The sequence below is a fragment of the Ciconia boyciana genome, chromosome 1, assembly GCF_034638445.1.
Source record: "Ciconia boyciana chromosome 1, ASM3463844v1, whole genome shotgun sequence".
NCBI lineage: Eukaryota > Metazoa > Chordata > Aves > Ciconiiformes > Ciconiidae > Ciconia > Ciconia boyciana.
In genome coordinates, this window is record NC_132934.1 from 128,495,981 (window position 1) to 128,523,674 (window position 27,694).

The 27,694-nt window shown below is 36.5% G+C and overlaps 1 protein-coding gene across 2 annotated transcripts in view; it reads left to right on the top strand.

The window, feature by feature from the left end:
* Positions 1–27,694, top strand: part of DMD (dystrophin) — a 1,150,282-nt gene that overhangs the window by 945,311 nt on the left and 177,277 nt on the right. For both annotated transcript variants that reach the window (XM_072848384.1, XM_072848392.1), the window contains 4 exons: positions 2,512–2,684; positions 6,391–6,547; positions 11,974–12,094; positions 12,769–13,037. In XM_072848384.1, coding sequence (XP_072704485.1) covers positions 2,512–2,684; positions 6,391–6,547; positions 11,974–12,094; positions 12,769–13,037 — 720 coding nt within the window. The remainder of the gene's footprint in view (positions 1–2,511; positions 2,685–6,390; positions 6,548–11,973; positions 12,095–12,768; positions 13,038–27,694) is intronic.

Sequence of the window (27,694 nt, forward strand, 5' to 3'; positions counted from 1 at the left end):
GCGTAGGCTTCCTGCATAGCTGGCATAAACTACTTTTAGGAGCGGTAGAAGATGGGTAGTTTACACGAGTAATTTGGAATAAGGAAAACCACGTCTTGAATACTAAGCTTGTGATGAGAGTGCTTCACTTTTCATGTTTGCTGCCCATTCAACTAACTGTCCAGATGTATTGTGATACTGTGTAGTATTCTGAAATAAAAAGGATGTGGCTTGATTTTATTTGCAGAAATACGTATGTGTCAGGAGAAAAGCATGGAATGTGTAGACTACGAGACACTTTCCCTAAAAACAAGAAAAATGTGGAAGTACAAATTTTTTTTAATTTTGTGTTATAAAGTGCTATGAGTGTATGTGTGGTAAAACACCAAGGGAGCATAGATTTGACAGCTTCCTACTGTGAATAGTTATTCAATGTACGTGTTTCATGGTACATATTCTTGCTGAGGAAAAGGCAGCTGTTTCCATCATCACCCTAAAAACTAAGCATTGTGTGCAACAGGTAGTGCACACGATAATTCTTTCATTCAGCAATAGATTTATCTGTATTTAAATCTGGAAGGACCTTAGAAGTATGCAGACATTAGAAGTGAACTTTTTTACTGTGAAATTAATCCTTTCTTACATACTGTTTTGGCTGTTTACATCAGGTTTGTGATACTTAACCTAGCCTAAGTAAAACCTCCAGCTGTATACATGAAAAGAAAGAAATTTGGTAATAGAGTATTCTTCAGACAAGCAAATAAAAATAAAATATTGCAGCTGGAAGCTGAAGCTAGCAACATTCAGACTTGAAATAAAGTACAAGTTTTCAAGTAAGGGCTTTCATACCTGGAGTATTATGCATGGTTATGTATCTTAATAATGGCATTTTTTAAAATCTAAATTGTCTATTTAACATCAATAAATAAATACCATATTTTTAATACAGTTGCATTCTGCAGAATTATCTCTGATGTATTCCAAACTCATTCCTAGCTACTTTACTGCTAGGATGACCATAAAGTAAAATAGTTGGATAAGAACTCCTGTATTTTACCAAAGACATTCCTAGCCTTCCTTGAAATGGCTCCAAATACAGTGCTAGTCGTTACTGTGCAAGAAATAGGCATCCAGCAAAGGATGGCAAATGACATTTGGAACAGCAGTAGGTGAACAAGGACAATCTACTCGTGATTCAGTGCAGCTAACATTGCACTTAAAATATCAAATAAAACCAATTCAATTAGGAACACACCAAGTAGGCAAGTTGTGTGCTCCCCTCCTTCAAAGTCATTCTTCTGAAGAAAATTACAACAAATTTCCATTGGGGGCTATCTGTGATGCTCAGTTAGCGCTGGGTCTTGCTTTCAAATGCCATAAATCATTTCCCCTTTCACATTTCATCCCCAGCACTCCCATATCAGGCAGCAAGAAACCACCACCAGAAATCTTAGTGCCCAAGCATCCCAGGAGAAAATGCAGAGCTTTATTCACTAGGTCATTTTCTTTGTTTCTTTGTGTGCTTCTTTGTTTGAAAGTAAAAGTACTTTTGTGCATATGTGGCTATATAGAGTGCGTGTGTGCTCATGTATGTACGTGTTTAAATTATTATTATTATTTTTATTTTTATTCTGTTTAAAGAGCTTGATTCAGCCACTGCTCACTGCGAATGAATCTGTGACCTTGTGGAGCTGCAGCATGCAAACGTTTTGGAGAAGGGCAGCCAACGTACAAAGGCTGCATTGAGTGTGTGGGCAGGCAGGAATGCTGGTACCAGGCAGCTCTCTAAAGAATGTTCTTTTGGCAGAAAGAGCCGTGCTAAAAATGAGGGGGAAAAATGAATTCAAAATATAGAGCTGGCCTGCAGTTCCGAAGTGATAAGAAAAGTTGGCTGTTCAGCATGAGCTGCCAGTTGCATATTCTAGGTCCTTGCTATTCTCAGGCCCTCCTACAGCCATGGCCCTGACCAGTGTTTTGATATAGCACAGAGTGGCTGTTTATTGCTATTGACTGCTGAGGCCTGTGCTCCGAAATGCGTTCTGTCAACAGAATGTAAGTGAACGTGGCATTTTAAAGTTCGGCTGCTGCAGACGTGTAGATTTCTTGGAATCGCCATGCAGCAGGACCGGTGTTGCAGTCCCCAGCTCAAACTGAAAATGTTGCACAGGAAGACGTATCATGTGAAGGTCAGATTTACCTGAGATCCTGCGGGTTTTGCGGGGGTTTTCTTTCCTCATCAGCATAGTAAATATATCTTGTCCTTGCTTTGTTGCCTGTCAAAGGCTAGACTTCTCACTTTCTAAGTTTTGTTCAGCATGCTCTGTATGGAAAACAGTTGTTATTCAATGCAAACGGTCTTCACATGAAAGGGAAATATGGCTGTGTATACAGTACATGATATTGCCATAAAAGAAGTAATCAAAATCTGTGCTAACTCTGTGTTACACTGAGGATTTTTTTACTCTTTTGAGAAGTGATATTTTCTATGATTTTGTAAGAAATCACATGTATCGTTTTCTATTGCTTCTGTAGGAACTACAGGCGGAAATTGAAGCTCATACTGACATCTTCCACAACCTGGATGAAAACGGGCAGAAGATCCTGAGATCCCTGGAAGGCTCTGAGGATGCAGCCCTATTGCAGAGACGTCTGGATAACATGAACCTCAGATGGAGTGAGCTTAGGAAGAAATCTCTAAACATTAGGTAGGATCTGAACGTAAGCGAAAGCCTACAGTTGGTGTGTAAGGTGGACTGTTGCATTTTGCCAGTAAAGGGGTTTAATTTTGTTTCTGATAGCACTATTTCTGTCCATTTTGAAATAATGTGTGCTATTTTGAATGTTGGCTTAACTTTGTAAGAATGATTAGGTTTTTTGGTGTGCAAATGATAGTAGGGGATTAGGATTTGAGGCATACGATGAGGCTTTATAATTACAGAAAGAGAGATTAGCATGTTTAAACAGTAACTGTACCCCCTCTAAATGTAGGCTTTTTCTAGAGCTGCGTATGACTTATCAATGAGTCATGAAAGAAAGTTATTAAACAACCTATATTTATGATAAGCTTTATTTCTAAGGCTGCTATTTCCAGTGCGACTAAGAATAGCCTCGCAAATGAGAAGACACGTTATTTAAGATTTTAGCTGTTGTCTGGAGAGTGGACAGAATTACCAAATAAAATCCAGGGGTAAGAGGAAATCCATAGGTAGTGTCACGAGAGGAAAAACTTATTACAAAGAAAACTGTAATAAATGGTAATGTTACACATGATGAAGTGGAGGTACAGGCTTCAATGGGTTGAAGATTGTTTTTCAAAAGGAATTGTCCAGGAAGCTTCTCTTCAGAAATACGACTTTTACAATAGGCAACCCAGCTCTGTTGTGTTCAGTCTTGGGCATTTTTTCATTTGCCTCCTTGCTGTGTGTTGGTGGTAGTTCAGAGGGCAGCAAAAGGCAGAAGCGTTTTTCAAAGTAATGTATGAAATATTAGCTTTTTTCAGCTCAGGCCCTGAGGGAGGTCAGTCTGTGTAATGGCAAAAGCCATCTTCATAACATCAATCATTAAAAATAAATGAAGGATGTGAGGTTGAAAAGATATTAGCAGCTAAAGAAAAAGAGAGACAAATTCCTCCTTTTTTTTCTGAGAAGCAAGAGGGACATAACCCTTCAAGGTGTCGCTAAGATTTTTTTCTTCTTTTACCCATGAACTTGCCCAAATGCAGCGCTGTTTGAGATAAGAAAGTCAGTTGGCCAGCTATCGGTAATTAAATATATGGAACTTTCTGTCTTTCAGTTTTTGCAGTTCAATGTATTGCTGCCATTAATCGAGTCACAAATAGTAACCCTGTGGTTATATCACAGTGATTTCTTCCATTAAACATTCAAAGCAACAGACCTCCTCTCTAAAATATTTGCTTTCAATAAAAGGCTTGAGGTGTTCAACAACTTATTGATTAGGATAAGAAACAATTCTTAACTTCTAAGACATTAAATTTAAATGTTGCTGGCCACCAGACTGAATGAACAGGCTATTCTCAGTCTGTCTGCTTGGAGCTATTTCCTTCCATCACACACCATGGAATGGCTTTCATCATAACTAGCAATGCTTACACAAAAGAGGTATAAGAGCAGAAATATGACATGTTCCCCAGGCAGCAGTCCCACAAGTCTCCTTATTTAGCGTAAGTCTTAGACTGCTGAAACAGAAGACCCATGCTGTCGCTCAGCTTGGGTGAGCATTCTTTTCTAAATCCATTAGATAAAATACATGGTACATATCAAGAGAAGCCAAGCTCATTTCCGTTATTACCTTTCTTTCATTCTGATAAGTCATTACAGGTTATGCTAATAAACGCTTGCTTTCTTATAAAGAACTCATTTTTTAAAACTGTGTTCCTGTTATCTGTTTTGTCTCCACGTGCTTGAACACAGTTAGAAATATATGAGTGTGTGTATATAACGTACACTAGCATGCACATACATAAACATATATTCCCGAAGCTGAAAGAAGGGCAGAACAAGATGGATTCAGGGAAACCATTCACCAAATTGGGGAAGGTCAGAGCACAGCAGCAGTAACAAAACTGCTTTAGGTCACTCTTTTTGCATGTTTTCCCTGTCAAGCCAGACCTGGGGAAGCAGGGAAGAAGTGAAGACCCCAGTGTTTGCCTCCAGTTGCTGCCTTCTCTGCAGGAGGTGGAAGCTTGCATTTTCTGAGATAAACACGAGAGACGGGAGTTAACCTGACTCAGAAACTCGGCTCCTTGGCTGTGTCCGCTCCAAAAGCCCTGTGGCCCTTGCTCCGGCTGTTGCCTCCTGCAACTCCCAATACAACATCCCCACTTCTCTCCCGGCTCCCTGCTTTCAAAGGCATCCGGAGGCTTCCCCAGCCCTCAGTGCCTGCAGGGCTGGCCTCCCCCAGCAGCGCCTGCTGTGAGGCAGTTTTGCCCCAGCCCACAGCTGCCCTGTGAGAGCAGAGATCAAAAGGCAGCATGGTCTATCTGTGTCCCTCCCACATAGCCTTTTAAGTTTGAAAAAGGAGATTTTTTTCCATCAGCTCACATACCAGAGCAGCTGAGCTTTCTGTCAGCCTATGGGTAACCTGTCCCTTTCCTTTCTCTTTCCTCGCCACTCCAGTTACCTGGTGTACGAGGCTAGAAAGAAGACAGGATCCACAGAGCAGTTCAAAGAAATACAGCTGTCCTTACCTTCAGCAATTCCTCATTTCCATATCCAAACTTAGTAATAAGGTCTGCAAAACACTGAGTCCATATTTACCACATTTCTTTATAGACCATTCTCTATGAGGTATAGGAGTAGAATTTTCAGTCAGAAAATAGGTGATATTATGTGCAATCACGGAAAAAGAAATGTTCTACGAACAAAGCTGGAAGTTAAACAGAAAATACATGAAATAAAAGAAAATCTGTCTTTATTTTCCAGTACATTTTATCACTTTGTTGTTATGTAATACTGCTTTTGGTTTGAATTACTAAGAGGAATTCTTAATGTTACCTGGAAGTGAATTAGGAATTTCTTCCCAAACAGCAATTAAAAAATAGCATATTCATAAGTCTAGAAAGACAAAATTTTAGTGTCCTTTATCTATGGTATAAACAAACCTGAAGATTTGATCAGTCCAGTGATGTTTCAGTCACATATTTTCTCTCCACAGAAAACAGTTGCTGAAAATTAATAGCTTAATACTTGATCCCAGTATTAAAAAAACACATTTGCACATACACAGAGGAAATATTTAGAAGATGTCCTTATGGTGGAGACCTTGTTTGCACATAGTATACTGTCTTTTAATTTTTCCAGTGATTCAATTATTTTCACTCACACCTCTGTTCAAATGGCACAGACATTTGGGTAGTGTAAGGGGATTCTATTGGCTTTAACAATATCCTCATGACGTTTTTTGGGAAAGGATGGCATTGGTTCTCTTATCTTAAAGGTGATCAGCGACATGGATCTTGTGTGAGCTTGAACGGTTTGTGTAGTGGTTTAGAGAAATGCTTGCTCTTCTCTGAGTTGAAAACTACTCTCTACATTTTAGTTAATTAATCTCCTAGTAATCCTAAGTGATGACTAAATTACTCTTATGCTAGTCCTGCGTAATACTTGTGCACATTTAGTGAGACTGACAATTCAACACAGCTATTACTCACTGCTGAAGAGGAAAACTAAAAAAAAACAACCAAGAGATGGGAAAAAATCTGATGTTTCAGGCCAGGACTGTGGAACCAAATTTAAATCAATGTTGCCAGAATCTAATTCAAAGCTACCGAAGCTATTTAAAAATCATTAAGTTAATGAAACACTAGGATCTTTCTCAGTAAATAAGCTTGTACAATTTGGGTTTTATTTGCACTGTGCCTGAATATATCTTATATTTAATACATTCTTTCAGATCCCATTTGGAAGCCAGTACAGACCAGTGGAAGCGTTTACATCTCTCTCTTCAGGAACTTTTGGCATGGCTGCAATTGAAGGAGGATGAATTAAAACAGCAGCCACCCATTGGTGGAGATCTTCCCACTGTGCAGAAACAGAATGATATTCATAGGGTACGATGTTTTTAAAATGATCTTTTGGTCAATGCTTTTTGTTTTGCAGGTTAGTGCTGCATGAAATGGTCCTTGTTGGAAAAAAGTAACATACCCTTTAAAATACATCTCAGCAACAATGAAAACTGAACTGCATGAGAGTACTAGCTATGATTTTCAAACACAGCTTAGAAAATCAGCCTTTTAGAGACAGGAGTGTTTACTACTAGCTGCTTGGCTTTTTTGAAAAGGAACACAACATTTTCATAGACCTATCACAGACAGGTAGTTTTCATGGTCAGAACAAATACTAACCTAACATTATTTGAGGATTAAATAAGTAGTTCTGAAAATTTTTCTAGATTAGGCATTTAAACTTCATGTGTACTTTTTGAAACCCTATTTTGCTATTGATTTTTGCGAGCGTTTGTGAAAAGAGTAGCTGATATCAGCCTTAATGCACAACTGTGTGCATCATGAAACTACTGGATAACTGACTGTAACTGTCTATGGCTCATACCAGTTTCATCAGGGAATTCTTATGGAAAGGCAATAGCAGGGAATCATATGGGGGATGTTCTAGACTCAGCTTTGTAGTAAAAAGGAACCTAAATTCAACACTTGTATGGGAAGTTGGGTTTTTTTTTTTTAAACCCACCAAATGAACAACCCCTAGAATAACACAGTACTGCTGAATAATTCTTCATACAAAGAATCACAGAGGTTTTTTGTGGTAAAGGTATGCTTTAAGTATGTTTCCTGTGTTGAATCAAGTTCACACCTATCTGATGCTAACCTGATGTCTGCTTTCGGGTAAACAGCTTTTAATTTGCTATGCCATTGCAGTCTATTCAGGTCTGAATGTGAAATCACAATTCTAGTACCTCAGTGGTGCTTTTTTAGTGGTGTCATAAGGAAACCCTTTAGGAAACTAGTGTTCTGCTAAAGTAAAGCTGAAGAATTGCTGAATGAAGCAGTAAATGGGGAGAAACTTGTTCTGAGGAGTAGGAAACCACGTGAAAGGTAACTGGGATAGCACACCCAAATTCAGCAACTCCTGTTCTATCACTTAGGAACTCCATAAAATCCTGTCTAACCCTTATGATAAGACTTCTGTTTCTTTTGTGTTAGCTTCTGGTGAAAACTTAACCTGGGAAGCACCAGTTAATAACAGATGTCCATAACAGAAACCAGACCTCAACCCACTAGGACAGATCCTGATCCAGTAGGAAGTTGGGAATACAGTGTCAGGGTCTTTTTTTACAGAGAACAATTCCTTGCGCTTGATCTTTTCATTCATTCTTTTAAGACCTGCCACATCTTCTGTGTAGTGATTGTTTTAACAGCATAAATGAATATACCATAACAGCATTTATGAATGTAGAAGTTAATTATTAACAATTCCCTGGAAACTCTTTCACATGAAATCTATAGGAACAGTGCCCAAGAAGGAGTACAATTCCTGCTTCAACACACTAACCTTTTCTGGTGGCACAATTGATATCTACTTTTTAAAATTGAGGTCAAAACCCATTTTTAAAAAGCATTCTGGTTGGGAAACATCTTGAATTAATTTACTTGTACTCTTTCTCCTTCAAAATTCCTTAAAAGCAAAAATATCTGCTTTTCTAATAAGAGATTAATGTTAGTTTTACTAATGCAGCTCTCATTATATTTTCATCTTTCAATTTAAATAATCTGTGTTTCTCCATCTAAAGAGATTTAAGGACACCCATGAGGAGGTAGTGGAGGTCTGAGATAAGCTGATCAATACATGCATTATTAAAATGGTGGACAGAATGCCATTACTGCTGTAGTGTCGATGACAAATAGAGATGCTTAAATAAAGTAGTTTACTTGTTTTTTTGTCAGGTCATACATTATGCATGTTCGATTTCCTCTATAGTCACCGCAAAGTGTGGAAGAAGTTAAGGAATTCAATGAAATTAGCCTGAAATCATTAGCTGTAAATTAGACATTCATTTAGGCTAATTCTGCTTTCAATGATGGTCTGCTTATTATAAAGATGTATTTGTCAGGGGTCTAGATATATAATTTTATTTTTTTTTCTCCAAAAAGAAGAGAAAATGTCATTTATTGCTACTTATTTTTATTGGTAGTGTGTACATATTTCACAACAAAACTTTAATCAGAAAAGCTGGCATTATCTTCATACAATAAGAACATTTTTTGGAAGGGGCTAGTATGAAATGAGCATTCATTATTTTTAATGCTGTTCTGTGCTACTGCTTCAGTCTCATGTTTTTTTCATTCTCTCCTTTTTAAATTTCTTATACTGAAGCATATTTTAACTCACTCGCTAGAAGTCTGCAGATCAAAACTAGGGAAGGCAATGAGAATTGTAAATAGATCTTAACACCATATTGTGTACTATTCTAAAACTCAGGATTTACAGACTATAATCACATCCACCAACTCCAACATCCAGAATGGAAAAGTTGAAAAAGAAAACGTTTAACACATTGGCTCACTGTTTTCCTTTAATAAAAGAGAAAGAGACTCTTTCTGTTTGTGACTAAATACAAAATATACAACATCAGAAAGTTCCCATTAGCATTTCTCTATTGTTTTGAGAAGATAGATACAATGATTCTTGCTTACACACTTTATGGGATGCCGTATGCATATCTGATTATGTTATCTTTGTTCTGTTGCACAAGAGATAGTGGAGGAATGTGGCTTTAACCCTCTTTTGGAAATATAATGCCACTAGGTGTATTTGGTTGGTATGGTTTTATGCAAAAGTAGTACAAGCTGAAAGAAGGTATTTTGTGTCCTCATTGTTTATACATGTACCTAGCTAGGGTTGACCTGACTACAGCAGCAGCACTCCATACAGCAGTACTACTCATTCCCAAATACGTAGCTCAAAGGCATTTCTGGCTTTTAAATATCCTGTAAGTTGGTGTAGTTCTGTGTTCCCCTGGAATATCTGTGACTCCTTCCTGCAAAGAGCAGACCTTTGGGCACATGCCTCCTGTTTGGTTGGTTTTAGGCATAGATATTTCTGATAAATAATTTGTCTTCGGAGATGTTTATACAGCATATTTTATCTTTAAGCTGTTATACAACTGTAATGTTTAAAAACCAATGTGACTGTTGATGTTACTTTTAACATATCAGATGAGAGCAAAGCACACAGTCCATGGGGGGGAACATTTTATGTTATGTTACCTGCTGGCTTACTTGAGCTGCAGACCTGCCACTATCTGGTGGGACAGAATGGTGTAATGTGAGGTAAGCACAAAGGCTAATTAAAGGAATAGTTTCCTCATTTGGAGGCATGAAAAAGGCTTATTATATTTCCTCTTTGCATTGCACTTCATGCAAAAGTCAAGTATGAATTATAAAAATTGCTACCTAAAAATGTCTAAGTTAAAGAGTGTTAACCCTGGAGTAACCCCACTCACTTTTTATGCAGACCAATGTTCAATGGTAGTTTACTTGTTAATATACAGTACTCTATTTATGAAAATCCACATTGGTTCTTAAGGGTCAACATGTTTGTTTAAAACATTTATCACAGATATTAATCAAACAATAGATTCCCTTATGATAGCAGATACACTCTGTGAAAGGATCCTAGTCCCATTGATGTCCATGACATAAAATTAAAATTTTTTACTTTGTTGTTTCCTTCAAGAAAGCACACTTTGCTAAAGGGTTTTCCTAATTCACAATTACAAACCTTATGGTCAGTTCTTGACCACTTAATAAAAAGTTTATTTAAATATTTTTAGTAGAATAATGTAGTCACTTCCTTAAGTTTACTTTCCTGAAATGTATTAAGAATTTTTTACCTGTGAGTGCTCGTATTGTAAAATGCGGGTGTGATTCTCATTATTAGTTCTGTTAGGTATTTCCTGTACAGAGCATTTCATATCAAATATAATTCAAAGTGTAATGAACTTTTTAATATTGAATTTATAATCTTTCATTAATTTGCATAGAACCACAAATTTTGTTTAATAATTAATTTAACTGAATTGGTGAATTTATTATGTTAGAAGTCTATCTAATGCCTGTGTTGCAAAAAGGATTTTCTAATCCCTGGAGTAAAATATCTGTTTTCCACTCATGGCATATGGCTCTCCTTTTTGCAGTATTGTGTTTTGTGTTACACTGCACTATAATTATCTGCATATTTTACCTCTATGCTACTTGAAAATAGTATGCGTTCAATATTATTTCATAAATAGAGAAGAAAATGTTGAAATAAAACAGTTGTAATGACCATTTAGATAAATTCAATACAACATGCAAAAGACCCAATGCAATGTGGAACCCACAGGCCAGGTGTCATCTGCATTTTTGTGTGGTGAACATTTGGATTCAGATGAATGGAATCTTAAATTCTCTTTAACAACCACCAAAAAAACCCCAACAAAACAAACAAAAAACCTGAGATATGTATACTTTCAGTAGCCTACCAAAACTTCAAATACCAACCTTGAGAATCTTCTGCATGGTCATTTTAAAATCAGGGAATGGAAGAGAGATAGTAAAAGCAGCTGTTGCTGGAAGAAGAAATATGGAAATAGGAAAGAGGAAGAAAAGGTAAGAAAGGAGACGGGTGCCAAAAAGCATAACAGGAAAGGACGAGATGAAAGGGAGAAATACAGTTGATCTGAAAAGGAGCAGAACGTACCACCAAGCAATGTTAAATGTAAAAACATGGAAACGGATAATAAATACTGATTAAAGCAACTAGGAATTAACTATTTCATAAGGACTACTTTCTGCCCTCTAATTTTTACTCATACATGCCTACATCTAGGCTAGATTGTATTTCTGAATTTTCACCTTGGCCTTGATTCTACATTTCAGAAATCTCAGTTAATGTAATTTTGGACGAGATGCATCTACACCACTACTAGAAGAGAGTGTTACGATTTAATATATTGGAATTTTTTTTGTTACTAATTGTTAGGGGTTAACATGTCAATATCCATAGGTCCTTATGGGTTTTTTTTTCATGATATAACAGTTGCCAGCAGCAGTAGCAAAGTGGTAGCTGTGAGACATATTGGATTTTCCTTCGTATTCTGGTAAATCTTGCTTTCAAGAACCATTAGCTATGCTGGTATGGTCCAGTACAGAGCCACCTGAAGCCTTGCCCCTTACAGCTCAGGTTTGGAGCTGACCCTGGTGTTAATCAACAAAAGGGATCCCTCTCTCAGTGAAAATTTGATCAGCAACCTTGGGTACTTTGCAGCATGCTGGCAGTACATTTGCTCCTTTGAATACAATGTGATTTCAGGCTAAGCAAAGGCTGATTATCTTTTTTACTTTTTTTTTTGTAGCTACTTGTAATACACACATGGAAGCTGTTGTTGGAAATTTTGTTCTTAAATTGACAAAAACAGGAGCTAGCACTCAGTATTTCATTATATATCCACTTACAATAATGTTGTTTCATCTCTCAGACTTTCAAGAGGGAGCTGAAAACAAAAGAACCTGTTATCAGGAGTGCACTTGAGACCGTGCGAATCTTCTTAGCAGAGCAGCCTGTGGAGGGACTGGAGAAGCTCTACCCAGAACCAAGAGGTAATTGAAGAAAGAGCAGGGTAGTAACACATTGCTGGAAAGATCAGTGATGATCAGCGATGATTAAATAAATTCTGCCAGCCGTTGTGAAAGCATCCCTTTTACACTCCAAGCTGAATGTCAGTATTCAGAAACTAAGCTAAAAATATAGATGAAAGCAACCCTTAGCGATTCTTCTGAACACTGTGGCACTAAATAGACATGCATATTTATAAGCAGATTTTGAAACTTGCTTTAAACCTTCAGGACCTATCTACAACTATAGGCCCATTTGAGGTCTGAAATCTGCAATTTCACATAAAGTTCAATTTGTAGTCTCAGTAATTTGGAAGCTCCCAAATCCACTCAATTGCAGCAAAAGATTCACAGTGATTAATATTTATATATGTGCAGAACTATTTTGCTGAATCAGGACACAGTTGATAAACTTTTAGCTAAACATTGCATTTTTAAAAATGCCTTTATGTACTTAAATACATATTTTGATGATCTGTATGGTGGCAAGATTTAAATTTGTTAAGAGATTTTCAAATGAGAATACATTAATAAAGTAAATTTCACAGGTGTCTTTGGTTATGAATAGCTTCTTACTGAGCTTTGAAGTTACCCAGATGGCAATTATTTCTCTTCTAAGACAGAATATGTCTTAAAAGCCTCTTGACTTTCACATTTAGAGCTGTCACCTGAGGAAAGGGCCCACAATGTCACTAAACTTCTCCAAAGGCAAGCAGATGAGGTCAGAACTGAGTGGGATAAGCTGAATCTACAGTCTGCTGATTGGCAAAAGAAGATAGATGATGCTCTTGAAAGACTGCAGGGCCTTCAACAGGCAATGGATGAACTGGACCTGAAACTACGCCAGGCTGAAGTGTTCAAGGGATCCTGGCAGCCAGTGGGGGATCTGCTAATTGACTCTCTGCAGGATCACTTAGAAAAAGTCAAGGTATGTGTCAGTATATCAGTATTTCCGAATATAAAATAATTGGCTTGTTCATTGTATGAATCCCCAAATCAGGAATTATCTTTTAAAATGAGAAATTGATAGCTTTGTATCATAAATTTATATATTTTTTTCAAAAAGTACGTACGTATAAAGAGTTTCATAATTTCTGCAATTAAAATGGAATTGAATCAACAATGAGAATGTATATTGTTAACATGGGTAAAAAGCACTACAGGAATGTGTAAATATCCTCAGCACACTCACTGTTAACTCAGGAGATGCAGAGTTACAGTAAAGCAAGCAAAATAGAATAGATAGGATAATATATGATAAAAGTTTAGAAAATTGATTCTGTTCTTTATTATACTTTCTAAGTATAAGGAGTACATAATTGTGTCTATACTCGTAGAGTAGAATTTAAAGAATTTAAAATATATGGTTTTATTGTTGTTTTGTCATGATGGTGGTATTTGCTATCTGTTTTATTTGATAACTAGGCCTCATAAGATAGTTAAAAAAAGAACCACAACATTGGAAAAACTGTCGTTATTTTGTATAACCTAATGCGTATCTACTTTCAAGGGTTGTTTCATAAAATCATTGCTTACTGAGAAACTCTTGAGGACTTGTCCTCTTTCAGCATGACCGCCATGGCCAGACTTTATAAATACTACAGGATTCCTTCAGCTAGAGCACAACAGAGGCAGTTGCCATTTTGATAAGAACAAAGTGCCTCTGTTGCATTCATATAAATGGGAATTATCAGTCATTTTGAAAGAGACCTGAGCTGACTGTTATTTTCCCTAGTAGAACATTAGGATCTAAGAAAGAGGAAATAGAATGACTAATGGCAAGAAAAAATGCCTTTAAAAATCAAATGTAGTTTATAAAGAAAAAAAAGTCCATGAGTTTTAATCACACAGAAAGTTTAATAAGTGTCCTGTACAAATATTATACAAGACAAATTAAGTACTTGGTAGCTGATGAACAGTTAGCTGCAAATTTGTTTGTCTTCATTTAAATTCATAAATGAATAGAAGAGATCTATTTATAAATTCCCAGAAAGTGCCTTCTATTATAGCCATGGATTTTTTTGTGATTTTGAAGAAGATATTCCGAACAGAAACACTGAATCCCTGATATTACTGGAAAACAAAGCAAGTCGCTTAATTCTAAAGCTGTGACCATAACTGTTGACTCCATAATTATCGTGCTGAATCCTGTTACAGTTTAAAAAAAAAAAATAAAATCCATCCTAGAGGACATAATAACAAATTCTAATAACAAGACAAAATAGAAATCATAACACTTCTGAAAATCCAGAGGTAATATCAATTGGTAGATGTCTGTTTATTCTTCCTGAAGTCTTAATATTAGGGCCAGACAGAAACCAAGACTTCTGTTTCAAGATTTAAAATTAGATGCTACCACCTACCCCCTGATTTTTATCTCATTTGTACCATATTTACTGAAAATATTTATGAATATAGGCTATCATAAGACCATGCCATAAGATTATCAGCTAAATTATAAAATTATCATAGAATAGAATTCTGTGATTCTAAATGGTAAATTAAAAAAGCATACAGAATATGTTCATATCCTTATAAGCTGTAACTTTTCATTTCATATATAGCAATTATAGTCTGCTAGATGCACACACATGGCAATATTGTGCTTTCACCACCTCCTAAGTGATTATAATTAGCTTAGGTAATGTAAGAACACAATAGGCCAAAAGCTGAATAATATTAACTGTGTGAGTAGTACAATAATTGTCCCAAAATGTGCTGTTTAGAATGTATGTATTGCTCTAATGAAATGTAATTCCAACATAAATACTGAAGACAAATGCATGTACTAAGTAGGCAATGTAAGCTTGTTTGTGAAATTAATAACTACCAAGAAAGCTACAATTGTGTCTGCAATTTGACGGGCTGTATAAAACTGTATGTTTTTAGGTTTTGTAGGTTTTATATCAGTTTTTCGTATTTATGACATTCATATTTTTTCTTAGAGTGAAATCTATTTTAGAAAAGTTGTAAATCAAGACCAATAATTTATGTAACCCTAAAACAGAGCATGTAAATCCTTAAAAAGTTTCAAGTTTGCATTTGCTACATGTGAACTGGCTAGACTATAAAAACTTTGATCTTGATCCTTTATATCCTTAGCATATCTACCTAAAGTGTACAAATATTTAAATTATACCCACAACCCTATCCTTAATTGCTGGGTTTAATTTTTCAAAACCTAAAAAAGAGGATGTAATGTAAATATATTATTTGTGACAGGAGCAATAAGACATGATTTAAACCCATTTTTATGTTGAATGTATTTGTTGGATAGTAAGGTCATTTCTGATTTACTCCCTGTCTTGATAAGTTTAGATGTAACCATTATTACTACCTCAGTAATATTGATAAAATTTAGTCAGTTTTTCTCTCTCCACAGTCCCCCCACCCCGCCCCACCTTATTTTGTTTAAATGAGACCCAAACAATCAGGAAGCTATTTTTTTGTTTCATTTCCACAGCTATCAAAGATGGAAGAGAAAGATTATATTTTGGCTACTTTTGTACAAGAAATTAAAGCAAATCTAGGCCTTTCTACAAAATGTAACGCATATTTGTTGTCTTCATAAGACTTTAACAACTACATAAAATAAACTTTCAATAACATTATTATATTCATAGTTACTTGTAAACAAAATTGTTGCTTTGAGAGGAAATTAGTTACTAAAAGAATTGCTAGTCCAATGCCTGAAAGTCTTAATAAGATTAAGAAAGCTGATATGGGAACATTTACGAAAAAGAGTATGTAGAATTGACTCAAAGCATTAGCCAGTTGAGCAGCAGTGTCTACTTTACGTGTGCTACAGAAATGAAGAACATCATTCCTAGTCTAAAGTGGAGGTCCGATGATAGGAAGGTTGAAGGGGCAAGAGAGATTTCTGGTAGAGGGACAAGTGGAGGGAGGGGGAAGAAAGCTCCAACCTGCTCAGCACTGAACTGATTCCTCCTACATCCTAGTTACCTCTTCCCGTCTACAGGCCCAGTCCTTAGCTCCAAAACTGCAGTAATTCCCCCAAAGTGCTGTATGCATATGAGAATGGAAAATGAGCTAAAAGCTGTTGTGTAATTCCTAATGTGCAATTTTAAAACGTACCTTATAATATTCGAGATTGGGAGAATCACTCAGACATTTGACTCAGCTCTGCAGATTTTAGATGCCTTTGATGTCTGTATTTGGCCTGTAAAGCTGGTTTAAAACACGCCTGGTTACTACTGTTTTCTTCTTGCTCCTCTTAGTAATTGATTCACTGAAAGGTTAAATACTTTTCCTTTGCAAATGTTTCAATTAAAAGATAAATTTGTTGAAGAAGACACAAGTTATATAGCCTTTAGTTAAAAGTTATTAGTAAACAATAAGGTTTTTTCTTTATAAATTATATTATAATCCAAAACATTATCAAATTGATATATTATACATCTCTCATCCTTGCTCTGTTTTTTATGATGTGTATCACAATGACTGATGATATTACAGTGTGAGGGAGAGTACCTATTACTCTCTATACATCTAAGCACCCCAATCACCTTCTGAGCGGATCTTTGAAATATTGGTCACATGTGATTGCATTTCTTGCAAATCCTTCTCCTAATCAGGATCGCAGTAGTCTTCCCAAACCTAAGTTGATGAATAACTTCCTAGGGAATGAGTTTACCCAGCACCATTTGTCACTGTTCTCTTTAGTTATAGTTGCTGGAGCTCTTAAGGTCGTGGTGTAACGTTGAACTCACACAAAATAACTGATCCTTGATCAGTATTATTGGATTATTATTACAGATCCTTGATCTGTATTAATGTACTAATTGCTATTCATCTCTGATTCTGAGGACAAGAGATAGTTTCACACACCTACCCCAAAGAATGCAACCTTGACTACAGATGATCTGTAGTCAAAATATTCTTCAGACTTGTCTGCTGTCCTCTGTTATTCTCCCTTTTTTTCTTCTCATATGAGTGATCTTATCTGCAGACTGAAATATAACTTACTATCTTAATAACACACATTCTTTCTCTCTTGCTCTTCCAAGCATACCTTTCTGTCCATTAAAATCCAAACCATCATTCAACTGTCTTAAATTCAGTTCAAGCCCAAATGAATCTATTAAATGTCCCCTAATATCCATTGGCTGATCATTTGGATTGTAGCTCCTTTGGATTTGCTCCTTTTCATCAGAGTGGCTGGAACACTCAGGGTCACATGAGACCACCACTTAGTTTTTATATTAAGCTTTTCCTGATATGCAATTGATATGTAATCATACCTGCCTCATCTGTTTGGTATCTTATTCAAAGACCCATTGCAGGAATTGGCAGCAGAGCCACCTTGCCTCTCTTTCTTCCCAAAAGACTCCCCTTTGCTCCATACGAACCAAAACCTTGGGGATGGTTAGGCTGCTCGTATGCCACAATCACTACATGTCATGCTGATACCTTCTCCCTGTTTTGTTGTCTGTCTGTAGACATCTGCTGAGAAATACTAATAGGAATTAGTATCGTTAGGAAGTTTTAGATTTTGATACTTTTACACTCTGAAAAATTATTTTTTAAACTAGAAGCCACTATTTGGGGATGTTGTGCGCAAAATTTTGTGACTGAGAAGGTAATTTTAACGGTGTGGTTTATCTGTTACTAAAGGTAGTTCAGCTACTCCAACATACTTATGAGAGCACAATGCAAAGCACTTTCTTATGCCAGTGATATTCTACCATAGCATATAACTGCTTCAGTTTTATGTCATACACAACACTGTAAGTGAACAGCAGAGCCTCTAGACTCCATGGGGGATATAACTCCTTTCTGATATTTTTTTTTAACCACTGTAAAACAAAATTTAAAAATGATCAAGAACAGGCAGTAGTGTCTGTGATTTCTCTAGTTTAAAATAAAAGTGCGTACCTCAAGAACACCTGCCAAATAAAAGCTGAAATGTGTAGTCCTATTTTCAATTAACTCCATTCTGTTATAGCATGATTTGTTCTCCTTCATTGTCACATAAAGAGGGCACCTTGACTCAATATGATGATTGTTAACTGTAAAAAGCAGAACAGAATTTAGTGACATAAGTCTTGATTTTCCTGTGAGCAGTTTTCACAAAAGTCTTAAGCTTCCTTCTTAAGAACTGGTGGTTGTTCTTGCAGATACACTTTTGCAGTTATGAATAAAGCAGTTACATGGAAAGACTATGAACTTTGCATATAGATTATGGATTTTAATGTATTTAATGTAACAAGTGTATTCACAAAGGCTGTAAGTATTCTTTTAAATTCTTTTGTCACAGCCTATTTACAGCTTTAATACAATTTCTACTAAGTATTTTCTACAAAATTGTGAAACAAAAGGCAATGAGAAATTCATGAGTACTGCATAAGTAACCCTTTTTTCTGAGATGTCAGGCCTGAATTATATGCTGTTTATTTCAGACTGTCCTTAGCATAATTGACAGTTGTAGCCAATTGTATGTCAGTGACAAATGTTCACTAGAAAGTGTCAACCTGAAACTTCTTTCTAATTTGTAAACTGAACAGAGTTTGCAATTACGCATGAATCAGAAATGAACTGATCTGCCATCATCTACTCCAAAATGACTTTCTATCTGCACTCAATCCTTTTGTCCCTAATCATCTCTTCTCTACATGAGACAAAAAGTAAGACAACCCCTTAAGATAATTAGCTAAATTTCAGTTGTGTTAATATGTGGCCATAGAAAGAAAAGAAATAGATTTGGCAAGGTTAAAATACCATAGTATTACAAACACTCTAATGCTAAATCAGCAACCTCAATTACCAGACAATGAATGAGCATAGGCACTTCATTTAAAGAAAAAAAAAGAAAAAAGCCTTATATATTCTTCTGTACCTCATTTTGGTACCGTTCAGCTACTGCTGTGCTGAAAAGAGGTATTTCAGAAAAGTGGACTCTTACAACGCTATTATGAGGGCCCTGTGCTGACAGCTGCCTACAATGGAGATTCTGAGAGCCAAGCAAGTTGTTGAATTTCTAATTTGTGTTCTCATTCATAGAAAAAAAAAATCTTCCAAAATAATTTGAAATGCTTAAGTAATTGATAATTTTTTATCCTTTCTGAAGAAAGAATGATTTTTGTAAGGAATCATTAGGGGTCACATACAGGAAAATTAGTGAATGACACCTAAAAACAAGACAATAGTGTACATTCATCCCCTCCTAGCAATGGAGATGTATACTGGACATGAAGAAATCAGTTTTCAATAGATCGATAGAAACTATGCAAGAAATAATTACCTGGAAGATGTATTGAATAACCAGGAATTCCAGCCAGCTAGATATCAATAGCAGTACTAGGTCCATGTTAAAGCAAATTGTGGTCAGATTGTAATGTGATGCCTATGCTCCTGTTAATTTTTTGCTAACATAAAATTAAGCTATGTATTAAGTTAAGCTAGCAGAGCTCATGCAGTCCAGTCTGTAAAGTAAAATGACATTACACATACAGCAACTTTTGAGATCTTTTTAATTCCCCTTCTTTACTGATAGACTCTATGTTCCTTTTTTTAAAAAAAAAAAAGGCAAACCAAAAAAAAACCCAACAAAAGACAATATTTTTTTTTCATATGGAGGTCTGAATTTATATCAACAACAAATTACTGCTATTTGGAAGTAAATTAACTTGCCTGGTATTCTGAACAATCTTTTCTTCCACTTTTGTAATTTTTTCGCATTGCCTCGATATCTTCCTGCATTATTCCAAGCCCAACCCATTTTTTGCTTCAAATTTCTACCATGCGTAATCACTTTTTTTTCCATGTGCAACACTGATTGGTTTCACTGCTGTTACAGAAATTTGAGGAGAAAACTTCTATTTAGCAGAGTTTGCAGCAGGCAAGCCTACAGAAGTCAGTGGCCCTAACGTATTGTTTCAGCAGTTTCAGTACTCATAGACTAGGATGTATTTTGACAATTTACAAGCATTACTCCCCAGTATAGCTATATTCCCTATTATTCTTAGATTTAAAAACACCAAAAATACTCATGCATTCCATATGCAGAATTTTAGAGTATGAACTAAGATTTGATTAAGTATTTTTAAGTTGTTTGTACAATTGAAAGATGACAGCATCCATTGGTTGTCAGCTGAACAGGAAACTATTTGCCCTCAGTGTAGGAGATGGAAGTATTGTTTTCTTCAGACTGCAACTGAAGTAATTACTGTTACAAATGCTTCTCAAGTTTACCATTTCATACATATGTCATTCTGTGACAGAATCATGCAATAACTATTTATGATATCTCCTTAGACTACTTTGAAATGCATATACATTTTTACAGTTTAATTTGAAGCCAGCTGTCACCACCAAAGTCTATAATCAGTCTGAATTAAATTGTCCTGTTTCCATTAGTAAGTCTCTTAATAAGTTTTGTGCTGGACTCTGTGATTTTTAAAAACTAATTCATACAGAATAGCCATTTCCTCCTAATTAATTTGCCAGCTTTCCAAAACCCAAAAAGTCATCCCCGAGAAAATTAGAGATGATCTCTATAAACAGCTTTTGTGTGTGTGAAATATTCGTAGACTAGAGATAAGTAAAATACTATAAAAGGAGGAGATGATCTAATGGCATTCTAGAGGACTTTAAGGTTTGAAATATAAATACGGTCAATAAAAACAGAATTTACAAAATGGCAAAAACGCTTCAGTGACTGTTTTACTGCTAATATAAACCAAAACGTCAGTAGAGTATATCAGAACATAATAAACTTTATTTTAAAATAAACCAAAATCTTATTTAAATTCACTGGAACAATTTGACATCCTACAGATGTCCTTATTATATATAATATTTTTGTGAATGTAAAAGTTTATGGAGTTTGCTATGATGAAAGCAATAGTTGAAGTTTGTTGAATTTGTTAACGGGTCAACTTTCAGGATGTTGTAAACTATCAAAGACACTTCAACTAACGACATTACCTAACTGGTTGTACAGCCTGGTATATTGGTTTGACCTGTTTTTAAATGTAGCTTTATACAACAGAGAATTTAGTAGGGTTGTTTGGTTGTCACTATTGGAGGCAAGTTTAATTTTCTAAGGTTTGTTTTAAATATGAAATTGAGTTAAAAAAACATGGAGTCCTTCATCACATAGTTGTACCAGCTGAAGTTAGTTCTGCTATGCTTCTTAGCTTGTAGGAGATGAAAATTACTCAGTTGTGTCCTGTGGTCTCAAACTCATTTTAACAGCTTATGAATCAATTTATTTTCTCACATGAAAAGAAATATATTCATAAGTGGTTATTTGATATGTAGTAGTCATGTACTTGCAACTGAAACAAATTTAATCTAAAAGTCTCATCTGCCTTATGTTGTTGCTATGTAATCAGTCACATAAGATTGGAAAGTTTGTTATGGCAATAACTATGGCAATGGCCCATATCTAAGCCCATTTTAAATACCTGACGCAAAGCATCATTCCTTCTGCTGACTCCTTTTGCAATCAGCTATACATTGCCGATCTCATATTTAGATGCTACCACTTTAATCATAATGACTGTTTTATGGAGACTAGATTACATAGGTTTTTTGTCTATATCAAGCTACCTATTTTAAGGGAGAGTACACAATCTTTTTTACATAGGACTAATAAGAAAATGATGAGCAGGCAGAGAAGTGAAATCTTCTAGTCGTCTTTTACAATTCAGACTGCCCTTGACCATACTACTTATTGGGAAACAGTAGCATCATTGAGATACAGAACCCTTAATGTTGCTCTGCTAACAAAGAACAAACAAAAATGAGTATTCTTTAATTAACTTTTTTGGGCATCACAACAGCTGGTGTGAGAAACAGCCTCTTGTAGACCATTTTGCTTTCCACCTGGGAAAGCGCTGCACCAGATTTCACCCGATTTGCACCAGATTTGTGTTAATTGTATTAACACAATTATTAATAGAACAGATTAACTATTTTCTCTTTGATTAAGGACCTTTGGGCTAAATAATACTCCTAACTTTTCTCTGACAGTAAGTGCAGAAAAATTCCTGAACTCTAAAGAAGAAAAAAAGGTGACCAGTAAAAAGTGGAAATCTTTTCTACCTCCAACCCAGTTTGGTAGAACATGCTATTATTAGATCAACAGATTTCATTTAGAGCCAACTTTTTCCTTGTATGAACTCACCCTGCTGATTTCAGTGGGAGCTCAACACGCACATCTGCAGGCAGAATTTGACTTTTTAAGTATTGGTAATCTCTGATCTTGGTTTCTGATAGCCTGCTGAGAGAGCTGACTAATACATGTATAAAGACTTGACTGTCGTTTTATGCCTCTGAAGTTCAGAATTGAGGTCAGACCAGAACATTTTTAAGAGATTGCTCTTTATCAGTTTATCAGAAATAAGAATGGGAATTGAGCTTTTAGAAGAAGAATTAAACATTAATGTTTAAGTACCTAAGTGGCATGGTTATTGCAGAGACTCTAGCATTTAACATGGCATTTTGTTTTAAGTTTGCCGTATAAACGCAGCGCATATAGATATTAGTCTGATGATCAAGTATTATCATTCCTGGACATGACATGAAATCAAAGATGCTCTTGAACTGTTGTGATTCTGTTCAAAAGTCTTCTTTCTCTAATAACCTGGAAATGTAAATATTTATCCAAGGGGAAAAAAAATACAATGCGAGTAACACTTTTGTTTTTACCATGGGACTTTATTCAGGCTTTCCTAAGTGAGTGTGGCTCAGGGCGGTGGGTGGCCAAAGATAGAAAAAGTATATCCAAGAAGTATTTATAACAGAAATCTGATCTGCTATATATAGTCTATTGAAACATTTCTACGTAAAGCAAAAGGACATACCAGAAGTGAATATATAACCAGAGACATGTATGTTCAGTGAGACACGAGAGGAGAGAAAACGGAGAAGGAGTGCTAGAAATGAATTTTAATGTTGTCGGCTTTCTGTGAGGAGGCAATTTTTTCCATGAAGAGAAGTCTGCCAGTATTATGTTTTTAATGATATCTTTTCTTAAAACATTGACTTTCCTATTCCTTGAAATGCATTTTGGTGTTGTAACTATTAAGTGTGCAGATTCTGTAATAATAATGGTTACTATGACATGGGCAAATCAATGAGCAAAATAAAATCAATTTATCAAGCTTATGTGCTGGTACACAGTAATTATTTAGGGACTGCTCAAAGTAGGGAGTGCAATGAATGTTAGATTGCCTGGGATATTTATCAGTGACCCATTGCGCTATACTTTTCTCATTTTAATTTTTATATATTTAAAGCCTAATAGAGTTTTATTTCATTTTTTTGTCCAAGGTTAACCCATAATAAAACCTTATAATTGCTACTTAGCACTTTTATAGTGCTTCCCATGTTCCACATAGTATGGGTTAATCATCTCAGCTTCTTTCTGAGACTGCAATAGTAGTAGTATTATCCCCAATTTACAAATAGGGCAATTGAATCAGTGAAACTAATTTGTCCAGGCAGCGGTGCCACTTAAATTATTTTTAGTCTCTCTAGCTTTTACCTGCAAATTGTTTTATTTTAGTTGGGTTCGATTATCCAGAGGACTAAGAATGACAATTTTCATCGGTTTCAGCAGGAGCCACAGCTACTCATTTCCCAGAGCCGCAGCCTGCTCTCCCTCAAGATGTGGCAGGGCAGCCTGCCACCCAGGAGGGTTTCAGCCTGAATGTCTGGGAAGGGGGGCACTGCTCCTGATGCAATTTCCCAGCCTGTGCCTGGTGCTGCTATAAAAACCCTAGACCTGTTTCATTTTTTAAGTTTTATTTAACTGTCTCCTTGTCAGCATTTTATTTTAGTATTCTTTCTTCCTAAATTAGCTTAAAAAGTAAATTGTTCTCGCTTGTGTTCTACTAAAATCTACTGTTAGAACTGAATTCCCTTGTCTGGCATTGTTGAAGGATGTTCTTATTAGATGTAAGAAGTCTAGGAATTTCCACCTCAAGATTTTGACTTGGGGTTTCAGCAGCGCCAGCTCCCCACACATCATACAGTGGTGGTGAAAAGGTGAAGATGGGAATTACAATATTAATTCGAGAATTGGGAAACATAGGTTTCAGCAAAACACTTGAACAGCCCATCTGACCTGCATTCTTCTGGAGGTTAGGAGTGGATGGACTTTAACAACTCCTTTTGGCCTTAAGTTCTATGAAAAACTTTGTTCCCCTTGCTAGAGGTAGTAATTATCAACTTTATGAGACTAAACATTATGAAATATTTACATGGTAAATTTAAAGACATGTTGGCATATTGTAAGTAAACATGATCTTTCATGTTGGGGAGAGGAGAAAGTAAAGACTTATTTTAAAATTAAAATAAAGATCTGTATACGCTTTTTGTTAGAAAAGACAGGAGGAGTTTCTGAAGCTTCTTGTCTGAATTGTTTTAGTGTTGTCAGAATACAATCTGTATCTTAGTAGTGTCTAAGCTAAGCTTTTGTATGGCCACGCAAGGAATCCATATTTTTCCTCCTGAGCTACAGGGTCTGCCCGCTGATGTCTGGAAGCTTGAGGTGTTTTGTAATATCATGATGCAGCTGTTGCAATCTTTCTGGTTTAAACTGCTTTCTTTTTTTCTCAGTGAAATACTACATTTGCCTTTAACATACCATGCTGCTTTACAACACAATAGAGATTTACTTTGTGGTAACTATTTTTGAGGGCAAGGAGAACTCCTGCGAGTCTCTATTACCTGCAAGAGCTTTTGGTAAGGAACACGGGTTATTCAACCCTTTATGTTTGTATATTTCTAATATACATTGTTCACAAGTTAACTAATAGAGGTAGATAATGTGTCATTAATGGTTTAAAACCAGGTTTGGCTGAGGCTCCACAACCTAAGCATATATCTCTTTTCAAGTACTTTTAGCTTTAATAATGCTGAATGAAACCATACTAAAAGAAAAATTTCCTTTGTAAAAATTCCTTTGTATTTTCTGTGTCCTTCATGTAGTGTGTGTTAGACTTTCAGATGACACTTTGAAATGCTTCAAGTTACTTTCAGTTCCTAGGCACTTCATCTCTTGATTGCCAGATTGGCTTCTTGGTTGCAAAGTAACTGAGTAACTGACTTTGATTACGTGGGAAAATCGGTGCAGAACTGTTTATGAACACTTTAGCAGGGATGGGCTCTGCCATATCATGGTTATAGTTGTTCTAGTACAGTGAATTAGAAGCTAAATTTGCTCATTTGCTTTTCCCCCTCCATGGAGGAGAACACAGTTTCAGAATAAATGGCAAGGCACTAGCATAGGTTGTATCTGTTCAGGGATCACAAAACTGCATATCAGCTGTTGATTTTTAAAAAAAAAACCAAAAACAAACAAGAATTCATAGTAACAAAGTGATATGTGTTTCAGCATATGTGCATCTATTTATTAGTGTGCTTCTGTTTATTAAATTAGACATCCTAATAATTAATTTTTTTTTCCTGATATAACATTGCTACAAATCATAGCTTTTTCCCTTGAAAGTTCAGAAAAGAAGAAAATTAATACCTGGCATTAGTTCATTTTTCATTTGTTCTACTCAAATTTTATTATCCTTATTTTTAAGGAAATACTGAGTTCATCTTCCAAATTCTAGGAAATAACTTTTGAAAAATGTAATGTATTATCAGATTCAGAAATACAGAATTCAGAATAGGATAGGACTTAAAGGGCATTTGATTTTCTTTCTCTGCTGATGTCTTCTATCTGAACTATTTTTATCCCAGAAGAGGATTTATATTCTACTGTAGTGCATTCTTGCATGGTCATTTCGGAGTTTATAAAAATATATAGGATGGAAAATCAAATCAGCTAAAATCCATTTTGTTTCAACACCGCCCGTCCCCAGGAGCACTAGAATCAAATAAAAATACAGTGTGAGTTTAAAAGGGGGCTAAGTGTAGCATATTGAGCTAGCAGCTGACAGTCCCAGGTTTCAATGAAATTTGAATCAGAATACACTAAACCCATCAGAGAAGAAATGGACTCATTTTGAACAAAAAAGATGGACACTCTTAAACTGTCCTGGGTAGAATATGTCAGTTTGTTGCACCTTGTACAGTTTTAAATATAAAACCTGAAGATACACTCTGGCCCATGAAATACTTCTCCATTTGGACACTAAGGGAGCTGAGGTAGGGAAGTGTCAGCGCTGGGAACCTGCTGCAGCCCAGGTGTAGGACGGCTGCTCACCTTACTGTGCAAATGGGTCCTGCTCTGATTTAGCTGCAGCTGCTGCTGGTGTAAAAAACCCCAACAACACAAATTCATCTGACACAGGAGAGCTTTTCTCCCTAAGCCATGTCATATTTTCATCACGGTGCCAGATGTCCTTTCCTGTCTCTTTCACTGGTTATGAGAATAGAGGTTTAACATAGACCTGTGCTAGCGGGAGACTCTTCTATATGAGGGAATTCTTCAAGAAAATGCCAGGCTGGCATTAGGCCACCGCCTTGTATAAGTGCCACTCACAGACCAGGGTAATAGACTTTCTTTGCAGGCACAGTTGGCCTTTTCTTGAACTCTCTGCTTCATGTTAAGTGTCAGAAACATCCATGCTGGAACATATAAGGGGATAGACTTTTCATGCTCATAATCCTGGACATAAATAGGTCCTGATGGGTTGCAGCCACAAGTGCTGAATGAGTTGGCAGATGTTATTGTGAGGCCACTCTCAATTGTCTTAGAAAGACATTTGGCAACTGGGAGAGACTCCTGAATCCTGGAAGAGAGCAAGTGTCACTCTCATCTTCAAGAAGGGCAGGAAGGATGACCCAGGGAACTACAGGTCAGTCAGCCTCACCTCAGTCTCTGGGAAGGTGATGGAGCAGTAATCCTTGAAACCATCTCCAGGTACATGAAGGACAAGAAAGTTCCACTGGAGGCAAGTCACTAGTGGGGTATCACAGTGGTTGATACTGGGTCAATATCATTTAACATCTGCATTAATGAACTGGACCCTGGGACAGAGCACACCCTCGGTAAGTTCACAGAGGATACAGAAGTGGGAGGAACAGCCAATACACCAGATGGTTGTGCTGCCATTCAGAGGGACCTTGACAGCATGGCGAATTACACTGAGAGGAATCTCATGAAGCTCAACAAGGAGAAATGACAAGTCCTGTGTCCTGGGAGAAATAACCCCAGGCAACAGTACACATGGGGGGCCAATCAGCCAGAAAGCAGCTCTGCAGAGAAGGGCCTTGGGGTCCTGGTAGACAAAAAGCTGACCGTAAGCCAGAAATACACCCTCATGGCAAAGGCAGCCAACAGCATCCTGGGCTGCATTAGGCAGAGCATTGCCAGCAGGTTGAGGGAGGTGATCCTTCCTCTCTGCTCAGCCCTGGTGAGACACATCTGGAGTGCTGGGTCCAGTTCTGGGCTCCCCAGTACAAGAGAGATATGGACTTCCCTGGAACAAGTCTAGTGCAGGGCCACAAATATGGTTACAGGACTGAAGTATCTTTCCTGTGAGGAGAGGCTGAGAGACCTGGGACTGCTCAGCCTTGAGAAAAGGCAGCTCGGGGTCTTATCAATGTGTATAAATACCTGATGGGAGGGAATGAAGAAGAAGAAGCCAGATTCTTCTC